Source organism: Calliphora vicina, chromosome 4 (genome assembly GCF_958450345.1).
Source record: "Calliphora vicina chromosome 4, idCalVici1.1, whole genome shotgun sequence".
NCBI classification, from domain to species: Eukaryota; Metazoa; Arthropoda; class Insecta; order Diptera; family Calliphoridae; genus Calliphora; species Calliphora vicina.
The window spans coordinates 22,475,553-22,493,674 of record NC_088783.1 but is presented as its reverse complement, the minus strand read 5'-3'; the positions used below and the strand labels follow the sequence as shown (position 1 = coordinate 22,493,674).

Here is an 18,122-nt window from a genome sequence, read left to right as displayed (position 1 = left end):
ATTACAGAATTTGAAATGTTAAACTTCACGTATAAGTGCTCAAAAGCTGGAATTTCAAACTCCATAAAAATTAAAGAATTCGTTCCTGAACTTGAACCATAGAGAATAGACATAGAGCGGAAACTCTCCTGTCAAAGACCTAACTCATTTGTCACTTTGACTTGGAGTTGTGTCTAATCAAATAAATGATATTGACGTGTAATGATGTTTACGTAAATATTTTAATGTGGATTATGAGGATAAGAATGCAATGATAAACTAACATGAAAGTGAACGTTCCTCACTTAATTAAGCTGTCTAAAAACTGATAATGCAAGACATTAACTTCCTCAACCATCGAAAAAGATGTTGCCAAAAGAAGATGATAGTAGGAAGGCAAATAATACAGCTACTTTCATTAACAATAAATTAACATATTATCATTAACATAAATTTACTAAGAAGGCAAGCATTTTTATTAAATTTATGTAGCAACTAATTAATCATACATACCTCATTACAGGAGTTTTATTTGGCTCCGTTGCACATTCACTATTGCTGGGTGGTCGTAAAATGCGATGTTTAAGCGAACCTTCTTTGCCGTTTGGCACTTTGAAATGCGAATCTTTTGTGGCATCGACACTTGTCAAACGTTCATTCACTTTATCATTCAGGTAGGTGCCGCTACTATTGCCATTACCGCTGCCACTTGCACTTAATCTCAATGCTGTTTGTGAATTTAATGGCGATACATGATAATCCTTTTTCTGTTGTTCAACTTCCGCTATGCTTCCACTACTTGCTATATTCGGCGAATAGTGCTGTTGCTGTTGTTGCTGATGTTGATGATGATGTTGTTGAGGTGATTTGGAAATACCCATAGGCTGTGAGGAGGGCGCCAGCGCCATCATTGATGAACCTGTGGTATTGTGCAGTGATGAGGATTTCATGGAAATTAACGAAGGATTGACAGAAGCTGATGAAGATGCGGGTGGAGGTGGTGGTGGTGGCGCTAAAGCTGTGTGACTGTAGATGCCACAGGCTTGTATGGCCTTAAGATAGTTTTCATTGGGCGAGAGAGCCGCATGTAGCGGTAGTCCCGCCATATAGGAGGCATGAGCAGCATGTATGGCACCAGAGAACATAACGGGAGCTCCATAGAGAGCCGCATTATTGGCATATAGTTGCTGGTAGTTGAGCGGAAATCCGGAGGGTATTGAGCCCGCTGTCAATTCCATATTGGTAAAGGCACTTTGGCTGGGATTGCGAGTATCGTTTAGAAGTGGTTTTTGCTGGTGGTGGGATGGAATGCTTACGGGGGACATAATCCGATCACCACTATCGTCGTTGTGGTCGTCGTCGTCGTCGTTTTCTACGTCTATTGAAGCTGAGGTGGACGAAGAGGGCGATGAGACATATGAGTTGTTGTGGTAAGTTAATGATTCGTTGTTGTAATAGTTTGTAAATGTTGGTTTTCTTATGGAATGACTTAAATCCAAACCCGTATTTGTTATTAGATTCATAGGCACAAATTGGGAATCTATAACACGTTTATCTGTGTTGTTACTATTGTTGTTGTTGTTGTTATTGTCATTAACATCATCCGTTTGATATGTAGGTTTTTGGGATGAGGGAGTTGTTTGAGAGTTTTTATCACTTCGTTTAGCTGGAAATACTGTTTGATATATGCTGCTGCTGTTGTTGCTGCAATAGTTGTTGTTGTTGTTTGTTGTGGGTTGACCAAAATAATAGCGATTATAATTCAGCAAAGATGTTTTGTATTCATCATTTGACATGCTATAATCAAGATATCCAATTAAAACTCATACACGCACAGAAAAATCTACTACCACTACTACACTCATTATTAAAATGCCAATTCGTTTCAATACAATTCGTTTCGATTCAATATCAATTAAAATTCACTTTTTTTTTGCTTTTTTCATATAAAATTTTTGTTTTTTCTTTTTTTAACTATTGAAATCATCAATTCAAGCAGGAACACAATGATTGAGTGGGGATTTCATCAATGGAGATCATTCAAAAGTAGCAACAAGATGGTTTTTATCGACTTTTGAAATTTTGGCACTTTGTTCTCAGTATCACACTCGCGAAAGAATCTATATTTTTTTTCAATAATTTTATTTTAGCTTTTAAGTTTGTTATTTATAACGCACGTAAAATTCTTTAATAACACATTAGAATTTGTATATTTGTTATTATTATTTTGTTATGTTATGTTAAATTTATTGAATTTTTTTCGTACTATTATTAAATTGTTCATTCAATCTTGTTTTGTGGTGAATTCATTATGGCTGTTTATATTTATTCTTTTATTATTATGTGTTTTTGTTGTGGCTGTTTGTTGTTTAATCCAAAAATAGTTCTGATCAATTATTTTAAAATGTTTTTATATTTTAGAATAAATTGAAAATTAAATAAAAATAAAATAAAAGCGAATATTTTTATATAGTATTTTTCACACGTCAGAGAGTACACCGACCGGCTCGGTCCGTTTGTTAATAAATAATGTTTTTATTTTCACTTTAAATTGTTTTGTTTATATGACTTGATCACTTTTCATCTGTATTTTTTGTATTTTTCTTAGAGAATTTTTCCCATAACCGTCTTACGGTTGGTGTTCTATCTTTTCGCCTTCTTCTCGCTTAACAACTAATACAACTACTTCTCACTCTGATTATTGAACTCATACTAACACGATGTATCAGCAGACAGCTAACTAATCGTTTGGCCTTCTCGTAAGAGCACACTAGCGTTCGCACACATAGAACATAACACGACAACAGCAACAACAACACTAAACAGCGAACGCAACCAAATACAACAACATACTAAACTGACAGACGGACAGACAGACGAAAAGAGAAAAAAACATCAAGAGAACAACAACAAAATAATAAATAAATAAACAAATTCTACTACAACTACTACTGCAACAATAACAACAACAACAGCAGCAACATTAGTCAGTCACTGAGTGAGTCGTACTCGTGCTAGTAGTGTTCATACACTAGGCAACCTCACCTCACCACATCCACACACACTTCACTAGAAACCAAAAACAACACAAACTGAATTTCTATCCATCCAACCCGACTAAACAGCCAACAAATAAGTATGTCTGTCTGTCCCTACTATATGTAGTAAGCAGGCGGTTGAACAAACAAACAATCTAGCAAATCTATCTAGTCAGCCAGCCAGTGAGCCAACCAACCAACCAGTCATCTATCCATCCATCCTCGTTTGTATTTTCTGAAACATTCTTCTACTACGGCTACACATACCGCCTAATATGCTCAAGTTCTACTAATACTCGTACTACGAACGATCATACATCTAAGATGAAAAAAAAAACAAATTCTTTATGAAAGTTTTTTTTTATTTTTTAGCTTGATTTCATTAATTTAAGGATGACCAGACTTTCAGCGCTAATAAATTAATATAAAAGCAACAATTTTAAATTCATGCACACAGAAAACAGATACCCAACAGTTCTGCATTGACTACTATATAGAAGTCTAATATCTGACTCAAATTCAGATCCAAAACCAAAAAATTTTTTATATAAACAGTAAGAGAGCTATGATTCGGCTTAAAAATACTTAAAAATATTTTTATTTAAACAAAATTAAAATTTTTTTTTTAAATTGTTTCTAAAATTTATTTTTTTCCAAATTGTTTTTTAAAATTTTTTTCAATTTTTAAACAAATTTTTTTTTTGGAAATAGAATTTATGACAAAAAAAAAATCGGGTTAAAAATATGTTTCCCGATTTTGACCCATCGTAGGTCCAACTTTCTATAGCCTTATATACATCGTCGCAATGGTCTTTATCTGCTCTTTATATCTCAGCCGAGCCAGAAGAATTCCCGATATATTGATGTATGAATCAAGTATTGAAGTTATTATTTGGTGGCTACGGAAAGTTGATTTGAACATACAGACGGACAGACGGACATTGCTATATCGACTTCGCTATAAATAACGATCCAGAATATATATACTTTGTGGCGTCACTAATGAAAAATTAAGAAATTACAAACGGAATGATAAACTTATATATACCTTTGCCACTCATGGTGAAGGGTATAAAAAGGAAAAAAGAATAATGTAAAATAAATTTTACTTTATATCCCCCCAAATGGTTGACCTGGATCCGTGCCTGCTTCAATTTATATATTTCTTTGGGTCGTTTGACCTGTTTGTGTTCTTTGTAATGCAGTGATAAGTCAAGTGGTTACTTCATACATCCCAGTCTGGGTTTTAAATTGTTCGTGTGTACCGTACTTAAGAAAGTATTTGTTCCACCCACTACAAGTAGACTTTTGTTAGAACTGCTGGGTACGTTGTGGAAATGGAATGATTCGATTGTAAACATAGAAGTTTTAGTTTGTTGTAGAATAAAGTCAGTTGAGAATGATGAATTATATTCCTGGGTCAACGTCTTGTTAAATGGCTAGGCCATTTTTAACAAAGTGTAAGAACCAGAACCAACCCCTATATCCGAAGAACCAGTATAGTTATGTTGGATGGATTTCTCTGTGTACTTTTGAGACATTATTTGGATTAATTACAACTTTAATTGTAAAAAGTTCATATTCATCATTATTTCAACTAATTTCCAGTTTTGGGTTTTATTATGCTAAGTTTAACTAACATATAGAAAACAAATCTTCAAAATTACATAAGGTCTCAAAATATATGCCCATTGGTTGTATGATCACCTGTACAACCAAAAACAAATAAGATAAAAGAAAAGTACCAAATCTTATCGAAACATCTTCAAAATTGGAATCTGTACTTTGCGCACAAGGTTTGCATAGACTGCCAGATGAACACGGGAAGTGATTCTTAGAACGAATACGACTTAGCATGGGTTAGTGGCGATGATCACCGGGAATTGCACTTTCGCCGGGAACCACACGACTTCTGCAGGAGTTGTCAGAATTTTTCGGCACTGGGTGATCTTCGTGCCAGGCTTTTAGGCGAACAATTATTTAGTAATCTCTCTGGGTTATCTGGGAAGGAATAAGGTGAATTAAGATGAATAGACGCCTTTATTATTGAAAGCAGGTGGTAGATAAGACCGACCATCCAAATTGCACATCATAGTGACCCAGCAACTGTCGCATTTGAATTCTTGAATTCTCAAATTCATCTCTCCTCTAACTACTCCAACTTCTATCTATATCTTCTCTTGCTAACTTTACTCTCACTCAACCTACAGATTTCCATCATCTTTCACTTCTCTCCTTTATCTTCTATTTCCTCAGGTACCACAATGGAACAATCAATGGACCCAAGTGAGCTGTACGAGTTTTGGACGGCTGTCTGAATACTTAACCTAAGTGATTCTTAGTAGATCGGTATACTTTAAGGTGTGTGTTACGAACATCATCATAAACGCAAAACACCCCTCACACTATGGTGGTGTAGGCTGAATCTCTAATAGGTTGTTATTTAACGGTTTTAGACAATTTAAAAAAAATGTTCATTGATTTGAATGTTTCACTTAGAGTCGTTATCTTAAAGCTTATTGTCTTTTATTTAACAATATTCTCATGGCTCGTAGCCTCAAGGACATTTATCCGTTTTTTAAAAAAACTTTAAAAGGATTCTCTTGAAGATATTGTTCCCTTCCAGTTGGTAGCGATCACTCAATTAAGCCTCTTCTGAAGAAAAGGTTAGAATGTGATCAGGCTTTTGAGAGTTGCATTTCTCCAATTTATCTTCTTTATTATTTAATTAATTATTTGTTGTATTATTTGTTTCAATATGTCTAAGTTAATTTCTATCCTAGAAAGTGCACCTGCGTTCGTATTAATCGGTCCTTTCTTGTAAACAATTGAGAAGTCATAGTCACTTGAGTCTAGTCTAATCCTAGTAATTTTTGATGAAGGATATTTATGTGAAAACAATGATCGATGGTCTGTCACTACTATAAACTTTCTAGTATATAAATAAGGTTTAAAGAAATGTATACCCTAATGGATTGCTAACAGTTCTTTTTCAATTATGGCGTATGAAATTGGTAAATCTTGCTGTATTTCACCTTTTGATAAAACTGCTCCTAATGCATCAGTTGTATGAATAAATGGCAGGATCAGGCAGAGTACAATATCGTATAATATCGTACCAATATAATGGATTATTACATGAATACTAAGTTCCTTCGGTTACATGCTCCTATAGTATCAAATAGTAGTAGTCTAAATAGCAGTAGCTGACTTCCATGAGTGTTTTGAATCCAGGATAGCTTGGATACTTTGCATTGTCAGATCAAGGTCAGCTCTACGCCGTATAAACTAAGCAAAATAAGCTTTATAACAAGTTGTTATATTGTACATACTAATAAGCCAAAGAAGATCTATCGGTTTAAAATGATAAAACAAAACCTAAAGGGACCAACATCACTAAGCTTTATCTTTCATATGAGCCGAAATTGTTTTATTTAGCTTAAAATATATTTCTCTATTGGTGATAAAATGCGAGATTAGCACTCAGCTACTTTGGTTAGAACGAGTTGTTTGGGACGAATCAGTGATCTCAAATTATTTCCGAATTTGGAATATGATCAAACACAGTAAGATTCGGTTGTAAGAACCACTAATTTTTTTGGGGAGATTCTGAACTGCTCAATGTACTCAAGCAATTAACACTTTAAAAGGTGGTTTGATGAAGTGATGTGGAAAAAATAAGATGATTTCTGCAAAAGTCCACAGCCGTCTCCCTTTAGGCTGAGTGTTAGGAATCCAGGATATCTTCGAATTTTAGTTCCTCGTCATATATCTTAGTTCCTCGAATCTGTTTAACCTGGATATCCAAGCACAGAATGCTCGTAGTTACATGGGTTTTTGAAATGAAAAATCAGTTATATTTGCATTTATTGGCATTTTGCGATGAGTGTCTTGAGGCATGCTTAAGCATTTGAGGGTTAACAAATTCACATAATTGTAATTGAAACTTTTCACTCCTGATTTACCCCGATTTTATCCGATACTAGTTTACTAATAAAACCTTAACCAACTTGTATGACAAACCTTCAAACGTCTTCAAACCGCCTAAGGTGATATCAATGATCAGTTTCTATGAGTTACAATTAAAATTTCGAAAATCACAACTGGCCAGTCTAATTAACATAAATGCAAGATTTCATTATTAGTTTTTTTTTTATAAGTCTGACCTGCTCTTTTTTTGGATTTTGTTTTCTTCCTCAAACACGATCAATACGTACTAAACATACACCAGCATCAGCAGCTAAAATACATAATAATAACAACAAAAATTATAAAAAAAATATGTGTCCGTCGGTATGTCTGTCCGTCTATCAAACTATTCGTATATCAGTCTGTCTGTTTGTCGCTTGGTCGGTCATTCTGTCTGTATATCTTGTAGTATGATGATGAGGTTGGTTTGTTGTTGTTGGCTGGGCACACAACAACATCATCATAATCATGATCATACTGCAAACAAACATATACACACACTCATTACATAAAAACCTTTCAATCTCTGCTGGCTGTTGAAGCAGCCAAAGTACGTACACTACCAGTCAGTCGTCGTAGTATGGCATACCAAAAAAATAAATAAAAACTTTGAAGAAAAAAAACCATAAACAGGTACCAATTCTTGTTATACAGGTTTTCTTTTTTCTTACTTTGGCTACAACTCCAATACTACTACCACCACTACTAATACGACTTCTACTACTACTGCTGCTGCTGATATCAACTTCTTTTACTCTTTAAACCATTAAACCAATTCGATTGTATAGCACTCCAACACCAACCACTCTTTAGTAAAAAACTGTCTATAGTATACAATAATACTCCTCGTACTACCAACTGAACGATCGATCGATCGACCGACAGACCGACCGTATGTTCATAAAACAAAATGTTCACTTGAGTGCGTCCATGACGATGCGTCCCAAATAATTTTTGTTACGATTGATTTGATTTAGAAGTTTTCTTATTTATACTTTATACATGCATACATACATAGTATATAGATAGATAGATAGATATATGTTTTGCTTTATTGTATTTGAACATTTAAGAAATAATTCCATTATTCGTTTGCTAGTTTTGTGGTCAGAACATAAATGGATGAAATCAATTGTTGTTAAGAAGAAAAATCCTAGTAGAAATAGTTTTGGAGTTATAATAACAAATTGAAGCAAAAAATATATAAACGGCAGAAATTGCCACATATAATAGCAAACAAATGAGATATCGATCATAAAAATCGATTGAGCGTTTTCGAATTTATTCGCAATTAAGTGAATTCACTCAAATTTTGAAAACATTTTCCCCATGCAATTTACAAATATTCACATACATATTGCGTTTCAATCGGCCGATATCAAATTGTGCGATCTTTATGCGGCCGGTTGAATTTAATACTCCTTAGTTACTAGCATCAGGATTTGATCTAGTTTTCGCTCAATCTCGTTTCATTTTCAAAATAGGGCTCTAAGGTTCTTAGTTAACAACATTACATAGGCAACTGGTAAACGATATTAAAGGAAATAAGAATGAGATGACCCTGATAAGAAAGGGCTTAATATATCATCAGAAATTGTTGATGGACACTTTTTTCTGCATTACCCCTCTTGGGAGCATATGAACTTTACAAAACATTTCCTTTTTACACGATTTGTTGCAGTTGTTTTGTCGTCCACGGCTTCTTGATTCTTGAAGGTTCCACTCTAGTATCCTTGTTATACTGTCAGGACTCTTTCTGATAGTATGGACTATCCACCTCCATTTCCTACATTTTATTTGTGTTAGTATGGGTTCCTCGTTGGTAATGTTCCAGAGATCCATGTTGTGGTCATTGACCCCGCAAGACCCCTTTCAAACATTATTTAATAAGCTTTGCCTATAACTGAATGAATACGAATGGAAAATGTTGCTGGCATTTGCAAAACTACAGATGAGATTAAAGGTTTGACATACGAGATCATCTAGAACAAGTAATAGCGTAGACAAACGACAGCGTTAATTTGCATTGGTAGTCTTAATTCAAATTAACTTGTGAATTATCCCCATCCTAATGCGCATTAGCTTTAACGTAAATACACAAAATCAAACTGAATGTATACTGAATTTAGCTATTTCAATATGACAATACCGTCGAAATCAATCAGCTGTAGGAAAATTATTTACTATTTTAAAAGAAAACGTAACACAGTAGAATATAAATAAAGAGGAAATAAAGCTATAACTTTTAAACGGTTAGCCCGGTGTGTATGAAATTTCGCATTCGCAAAGAGAAATTGTTGTAGAGTTTATGTTTTGAACTTGGACCACCTGGGCTGACCAAGGTCGCGGCCTCTGGTCCCCAAAGTAGGACACCTTGGGTATGTTAAATTTTAAAAACGATCCTATTTCTTCCTTTGTGTTCCAATTTCAAGCAAAATATATATATAGAATATCCGCATCGAGCACTACAAAAAACCTCGTCGTAGCTATCAATTATCTCTTATAGCTTATGAGATATACCCACCCTACTCCAGTTTTTTGATAATAGTGGATCCAAGTATTTCCCGATTTTCTCCAATTTTCCTCTATTGGACTAACAACACATGTATGTGTCAAATTGAAAAATTTTTCAAAAATATTAGTCACATGATATGAAATAATATGAATTTGAATTTAAAAACTTTAAAAATGTGATTTTTCGCTAATTTTTTCGCTGAGTTTTATACGTGGCAATTAATTGGGGAAAGCTTAACATTAGGGAATTATCAGCAGAGAATTTACCAATTTGCAACAAATTTTTTCAACATTAAACAGTTTACAAACAAACAATTGTTTACTAAATGCAAAAACTGTCGTGTGTCAGGGTTAAATTTTAATTCACATTAGTGTGCTGTTAATGCAAAATAACTCTATCGTCTGTCTGTGCCGAATCTTATATACCCTTCACCAAATTATACTTCAAAATAAAAATTTTGAATATTTTTAGGTAAACAAAATTTATTTTTTTTCCAGGTTAGTTTTTCATTTTTTGGAAAAAAAATTTTATCGAATTGATTTTTTTAAATTTTAATTTTTTTTTTTTAAATTTTAAATTTAAAAAATTTTTTTTTTGGTTTTTTTATTTTTTTTAATATTTAGCGAACATTTTTGTTTCTAATTTTGACCCATTGTAGGTCCAACTTATTACGGTCTTATATACGTCATTGAAAAGGTCTTTGAAATATCTATCATTAGATATCCATATTGTCTATATTATTGACTTAGTAATCCAGATATAGGTCCTTATATCTCAGTGATTTGTGGACCGATTTTTTCGATTTTAAATAGCAACCTCGCCGGAAGAATTCCAGAGACATTGATGTCTGAAACGTGTATGTAAGTTATTTGGGGGCTTCGGAAAGTTGATTTCAACAGACAGACAGGCAGACGGACATGACTTAATCGACTCCGCGCTATCTATAAGGATCCAGAATATATGAGGAGCCGCAGAACAAAAGGTACTTTTTCGAATCTTTTCAAAAATTGGTTTTTTGGTATTTTTATAATATTTGGGTTGAAATCTTCTAGAAACAATCAAGTCAGCAAAATTTTTTAAAATTTTTACTAAGTAAATGGGTTCCAAAAAAAATATGTACTTATCAAAACGTACTTTTTTTCATTATTTTTTAACAAAAGGTTCTTTTTATACCATTCACCATGAGTGGCAAGGGTATATATAAGTTTGTCATTCCGTTTGTAATTTCTACATTTTTCATTTGCGACAAAGTATATATATTCTGAATCGTTATAGATAGCGGAGTCGATATAGCCATGTCCGTCTGTGTGTTGAAATCAACTTTCTGAAGCCCCCAAATAACTTACATACACGAATGATACATCAATATCTCCGGAATTCTTCCGGCGAAGTTGCTACTTAAAATCGAGAAAATCGGTCCACAAATCACTGAGATATAAGGACCTATATCTGGATTACTAAGTCAATAATATAGACAATATGGATATCTAATGATAGATATTTCAAAGATCTTTGCAATGACGTATATAAGACCATAGTAAGATGGACCTACAATGGGTCAAAATCGGAAAAAATATTTTTTAACCCGAATTTTTTTTTTCACTAAATATTAAAAAAAATTTAAAAACTAAAAAAAAAAATTTTTAAAATAAAAAAAAAATTATACAATTTAAAAAAAATTAAAAAAAATTTAAAAACAATTTCGAAAAAACAACTGGAAACAAAATTTAAATTTTGTTTAACTAAAAATATTTAAAATTTTTATTTTAAAGTATAATTTGGTGAAGGGTATATAAGATTCGGCACAGCCGAATATAACTCTTTTACTTGTTCCGATATTGAAATGGTTTTATATCAAACATCCTTAACATTTAATGTGGTGACTTATGGCAGTTAGATGTATCTATTGATAAGTAAGAAACTTGTTACCCTTTTCAGGTTCATGCTGTTTTTTAAGGGGACGAAATAAATAAAACACATTTTCCCAAAAATTTTAAATGTGCGAAAAAGTACCTTTTTTTCTGCGGCTCCTCATATATACTTTATAGGGTCGGAAATAAAAAATGTAGAAATTACAAACGGAATGACCTTCTCACGAAGGGGAAGGGTATAAAAATAATATCGAGAAGAAACGGCACCTCTCAAATATAAAGTTTTTAAGCCATTACGTATACCGATGAATACGACAATCCTTAAACAGTACCTAACAGAGCATTTTTCTGGATACACAGGCAACAACAGCATGGTAATGGATAACACACTTTTCAATGTTTACTGCATATTGTCTACATTACTTACAAGTAATACAATAATGACTTAAAATAATAATATTGACATCATACACTTTCATACAAATAAGAAACCATTCATTTCAAACTCTGCATCTGTAGTCAATGCAAAAGTAGTAGTAATAGTCCATTGGCTGTTGTGGTTATTCTTGTTACTGAATTGTTGCTACCTTGTGGTGTAACAAATATGATTTGATTTGATCGATTGCTGTTTGTTACATGAAAACTAAATGTTAATGTTAAATTCCTATTAAGTCTTTTAACTCGACGACATAGTATCAACTAAAAACATACATACATATGTATGTATAATAAATAAATAAGACTTAAATTGAGTTAGAGATCATTGTCCTTATCAATTATAGTTTTATTATTATGCATTAAAGAATTTCTAAACGAATGCATTGCATACCAGCCATTCATCCATCTATCTATCTACTATATGTATGTCCATCCATCCATCCATCCATCCGACCAACCAGCCAGCCATCCATCCAAAGTCAGACAAATAATTTTATTTCAGTTTGTTGTAGTTGTCTTTGTTGCTGCTGCCATCATAGCCTATTTGATGTTTTACATTTTTTTAATTCAATTTTTTTCTTCATTTAATGGGAATTTTGTTACTATTTATAACTATAAATCCCTTCTATCCACCACATGGACAGATACAGATAGACTGTCTAAGTTATTCGCGTACTAAAGTGGGATTAAAATATCTGTCTGGGAATATATGCATGCACGATTCTATATGATTCTTTCTTTCTTAATTATTCTTTTATTTTTTTTTTTCTGAAAATATTTGCACATGTATTTCGCTCTTGTTTGTTTATTTAAATTTGCGTAAAAATAGTATTTATCGCCGGTCTACTGAAGTTAATGTCTGGCAATAGAATTTGTATGTTTGTATATTAGAGTGCTCCAAGATTGTATGGACGAAAAAAACTTTCTAGGTACAGGTTGTCCCCCCCTCTAGAATTGTTCTATGTATTGTAGAAACACGTTGTGTAAAATATTAGGATGATAGGATAACGTTAACTGGTGGCGCAACGACGCTGAAGTTTTGAGGTGCATTTACAAGGGGAAAATATGAAATTTTTTCAGTTTTTGTAAAAATGTTGCCATTAAATAATGACTTTTACAATTTGATTTAAAAGAATCGAAATGTGTACGTAATTGTCGTAATAATAAGATATAAAAGACAAAAATTGGTGAAAAAATGTTAAAGTTATTAAAAAATCGCCAGGCCATTAACGTGTCTCAGGCCACTAGAACAAGAAATTTATGAACAAAATTAACATATTTTGAGAAATATTAAAATAAAAGTTTATTTTTACTTAAAATATATCCATATTTACTTGTATATGAGTTTTTGTCCTCGTAGGATACCGTTAACCTATTCGCAGGTATGACCAAAAAAATTAAATTTTTTTAACGACAGTTTCAAAACTCCAATTTCAAATTTTTAAAAATTTTGTTAAACAAATTTCAGAATTTTTTGATCATCACATGGGGATTTATTGACAACATAATAGGGAATAAAAATGTGAAAAAAGTATGTCAATACCTCCATAGTTTTTCCGTACCTGCGATATAAATTTTGCGATTTTTGAGAAAAACTAATTTTTTGGCCATATTTTGGGGAATGACCAGAATTTCGTTACTGTAATGATTTTTAAGTAAAAGCTATTCAGAATAATATAGTCCAGGTAATTTTAAATATAGTCTGAAAGTTTTACTAAAATCGGAAAACTTTAACCCTTAAATCGTGAAGGTCAAAGGTAAATTTTTTCAATATTTGGAATTTCTCATGGAAATATAGCGAAATATTATATATTTTTGGGCCGATTTTGATGAAACTTAAGAAAAATATAAAATGAAGTCTAGTATTCACAATAACAGTACAAAAATGGAAATTAACCCTTAAGAGTACTTAGTACCCTCAAAATGAATGTGTTTTTCGTGATTTTAAAAGTTGAGGGTCATTTGGACCCCAAGTGCTATTAAGGGTTAATTTCCATTTTTGTACTGTTATTGTGAATACTAGACTTCATTTCATATTTTTCGTAAGTTTCATCAAAATCGGCCCAAAAATATATAATATTTCGCTATCTTTCCATGAGAAATTCCAAATATTGAAAAAATTTACATTTGACCTTCACGATTTAAGGGTTAAAGTTTTCCGATTTTAGTAAAACTTTCAGACTATATTTAAAATTACCTGGACTATATAATTCTGAATAGCTTTTACTTAAAAATCATTACAGTAACGAAATTCTGGTCATTCCCCAAAATATGGCCAAAAAATTAGTTTTTCTCGAAAATCGAAAAATTTATATCGCAGGTACGGAAAAACTATAGGAGGTATTGACATACTTTTTTCACATTTTTATTCCCTATTATGTTGTCAATAAATCCCCATGTGATGATCAAAAAATTCTGAAATTTGTTTAACAAAATTTTTAAAAATTTGAAATTGGAGTTTTGAAACTGTCGTTAAAAAAATTTAATTTTTTTGGTCATACCTGCGAATAGGTTAACGGTATCCTACGAGGACAAAAACTCATATACAAGTAAATATGGATATATTTTAAGTAAAAATAAGCTTTTATTTTAATATTTCTCAAAATATGTTAATTTTGTTCATAAATTTCTTGTTCTAGTGGCCTGAGACACGTTAATGGCCTGGCGATTTTTTAATAACTTTATCATTTTTTCACCAATTTTTGTCTTTTATATCTTATTATAACGACAATTACGTACACATTTCGATTCTTTTAAATTAAATTGTAAAAGTCATTATGTAATGGCAAAATTTTTACAAAAACTGAAAAAATTGCATATTTTCCACTTGTAAATGCACCTCAAAACTTCAGCGTCGTTGCGCCACCAGTTAACGTTATCCTATCATCCTAATATTTTACACAATGTGTTTCTACAATACATAGAACAATTCTAGAGGGGGGGACGGTCAAAATTCGCAATTTTATTTTTTCGGAGCACTCTATTGTATATATACAAATACATATTTTATTTTATATTTTTGCACTCTAGATTATTTCTGATTAACGGATTTTTGTTGTAGATTAAGAAGAAATTGTGATCTTTTCTCTCAAAAAAAAAAAAGATAGAAAACAACATATGTTTATAAATATGTATAAATTGTTCAACATTGTGAAGGTTTTTACGTGGGTTTCATGTAAAATTATTTAAATACAGCTTTGATTTAATAACTAAACTTGATTTTAATTATAAGCCAGTATTTAAGTCTCACATATTTGAGCTAATTTTGAGCTACTGAATTTAGTTTAATTTACAGTTAGTTATTTATGATGTATTTAATTCAAATGATTAATTAATAAGGCAATTAAACAAAATTGGATGTATTTATATAAAGAAATTGATATTTATATAGCATTGTAAGATTTGACTAACGGTGATCTTGTAAAACGATATATTTTAGATTTTACGCGATCACTGTTAGGCAGGCAAGTGGATCAAAATGAATCTATATTATGGGAAGAAGTATTAAAAGAGTAGTTTTGACATTTGATTTGTTTTTTCTACATTGAAAGTGTCAAGTAATACTCATACAGGAAGTTTATTCCACATAAGAAGAGTACGGCTAAATGGATAATTTTGGCATTGTTCATTCGACTAAAAATATATGAAATTTTGTTGAAGAACGTGTGTAACATACAAATCTTGGGCATCTCTTAAGTATTAAATTTGTGTAAACATTAAGGAGATCAGAGTAGTAATTCTTATATCTTTAACAAAAATCGAGGCACCTAAATGATTCTTGTATCACAGAAATCGATTCTGTTCGCACCCATTCAGAGACTGTCATAAGATTCTCATTTAGCATCTTACTCATATATAGACTATATCCGATTATTAAATGAATACGAATGAAAAATGTTGCTGTCATCAGCAAAATTGTAGATAGGATTGGAGTTTTGATACAGCAGATCATTTAGAATTTGCTTAGCTTTTATGCAATTTAGAGAAATACGTGTCCCGAAGAAAAAACGCGCCAGGTTTGCTTATTAATATAGACATTTAACTAACCATGAGCTTTATCTCTAAACACAGTTTAGCTTGAAAACATTTTTCTCAGAGATTGTCATAAGATTCTCATTTATCATATCACTCATATATAGGCCTATTTCCGTTAGGGACATGATGAAGTTGTCATGCTAACTGAACATGACTGAGTTTGATACAATAATCTCAAAAGATATTTCCTTCTAGGCGGGTTGTTTTATGGTTGTTTAACGATTTATTTGACAATTGTCGCAGCAACTGAAACTTTGAAGAGAGAAAAAAGTTGTTGATCTCATCTGTGATCTATTGACTTATTGTGCAACTGAACAGGTCTGAGTTTGATACAATAATCTCAAGGAAGGTCTCAACTATTCTACACTGATAGTCATGATAATGGGATCGCTACCTTGCTTGCTGAATTAATCCAATATACGATAGGACATTCAAGGTTATAATTCTAGGCGGGATGTTTTATGTCTAACTAACAATTCGAGTCCATTCGGTCCAAAAGTACGATCTACATTTTTGAAAAAGCAGAAAAAGCGATATGCCAAAATTTTAAAATTTCAATTTCAATTCAAAAAACTATAACTTGGAAGTATTAAGAGATAAATAGCATAAATAGCATGGGAAACATAAAAATGGCACGTGTTTATAAATTTTACATGTCGAAGGTCCCAAAGCGCCGCCCCTGGAACATTTGTAGGGTCCATTTTAAAAAACTTAAACTCGAATACTCCTTGTCTACGCCCAAGTCCAGCAGTTTAAAAATGCCGGTTTTATTCTAGAAAGGCTAGTTTTAGAAAACATATTTTCGAAATTAAATTTTAAACATTAAATTCTGCTGAAAAAACGATCAGGTCGTACTTATTTAATTAAATGAAAGCTAGTTTCAATATCAATCAAAAAATACATTACTTAAGAAATTAGTTCAAATACCTCTTCTATTATAGAACCTTTTACCAAGATCTTTATTCCGATGCAAAAATATCTCCATTTAATGATTTGTAATTGAAACGAGAAAGTTTCCATTCAAAGAATTTGTTAAAGTTTTTATATGATTCCGTTTATTTTCTAAAACAATCAACAATATTTCTTAGAAAAACCAATATTATTAAATACTACGACATGTTGTAATATACGAGTGCAATTCCTCTATTACACTCAGATCAATGGAATTTTGATGAATAGAAAAAAAAAAAACATAAGTCAATGAACTATAAATATTGTAAAATTGTTCTTGTTGTCGCTGATATTTTGTAAGAAAAGAAGAAAAAAAAATACCAAACAACAACTAATTGCGGTTAAAGTGATGATCTGAAGTTAAAGATAAAGGTTTTCTGCATCAAATTAATACTTAATGCCACAACAAAATACAAAATAAGTCAACATGAATTAAAAAAAAATGAAAGAAATCCCAACCAAACAAAAATGTATGTACTACATACATACATATGTTTAAGAAATTGCTGATGTTGTAGTTGATGTTGTTGTCTTTCTTATAATATTCTAAAAAATATTGTATGTATAGAATTATGTACATATTTTCATCATCATAAATTTAGATTATGTGTCATTGCTATGTTGTATTCTTTATACAGCCAAATACAAATCAAGCACCGACGACTGACTTGACTGACCATTGTTGTTGTTGCTGTTGACGATAAACAGCAACTATTACAACAACTACAACAAAATTACGATTACGACTAATATATACAACGTAACTTATCGTTGACCACGATGCACAGTAGCACCGTTTGATAAAAAAAATAGCATTGGTAGTAAATATACTCGTTGGAACTTTTACACCAGTAATCGGTAGACATTATGGTCGGAATCATTTATTTACTTGACCTTTTCCCACCTTTCTGACAACATATGGATTCCGAGCCAAAAGAACTGCTCATCTTATGAGGTCAAGAACGAATCAAGCCAATATCGGATATTCTGTTCCAAAGTGAAGCGTATCCCGAACAGTTCGTTTTGCATCGAACGAAACAAATAGTAGTCGGACGGTCTGGACTATAAATCGGTTGAGGCAACCACTTAATTCTAAATACTTTTTAACAGGTATTGCAACTTGTGGCCGAGCGTTGCCATGATGGAATATATCATGTCTGACCGCATATACTGGGCTTTTTTCGCTCGCTTCAAACGAATAAGTTGCGTTCGGTATAGATTTCCTGTGGTGATCTGGTCAGATTTCAGCAGCTTATAATATATAGGGTCCTTTTGCTCCCATCAAATATAGGGAATTGCATTAGTGCCATGGATATTTGGCTTTGG

General features: G+C 32.1%; 1 protein-coding gene across 2 annotated transcripts in view; it reads right to left on the bottom strand.

The window, feature by feature from the left end:
* The window catches only part of Atx-1 (Ataxin 1), a 38,893-nt gene that overhangs the window by 2,922 nt on the left and 17,849 nt on the right, over positions 1-18,122 (bottom strand). Inside the window, exon 2 of one of the 2 annotated variants that reach the window (XM_065507621.1) lies at positions 493-2,099. In XM_065507621.1, coding sequence (XP_065363693.1) covers positions 493-1,775 — 1,283 coding nt within the window. In that variant the 5' untranslated portion in view covers positions 1,776-2,099. Of the gene's footprint in view, positions 1-492; positions 2,784-18,122 lie in introns of those variants that run through there. The other variant, XM_065507620.1, reaches the window with a different exon arrangement.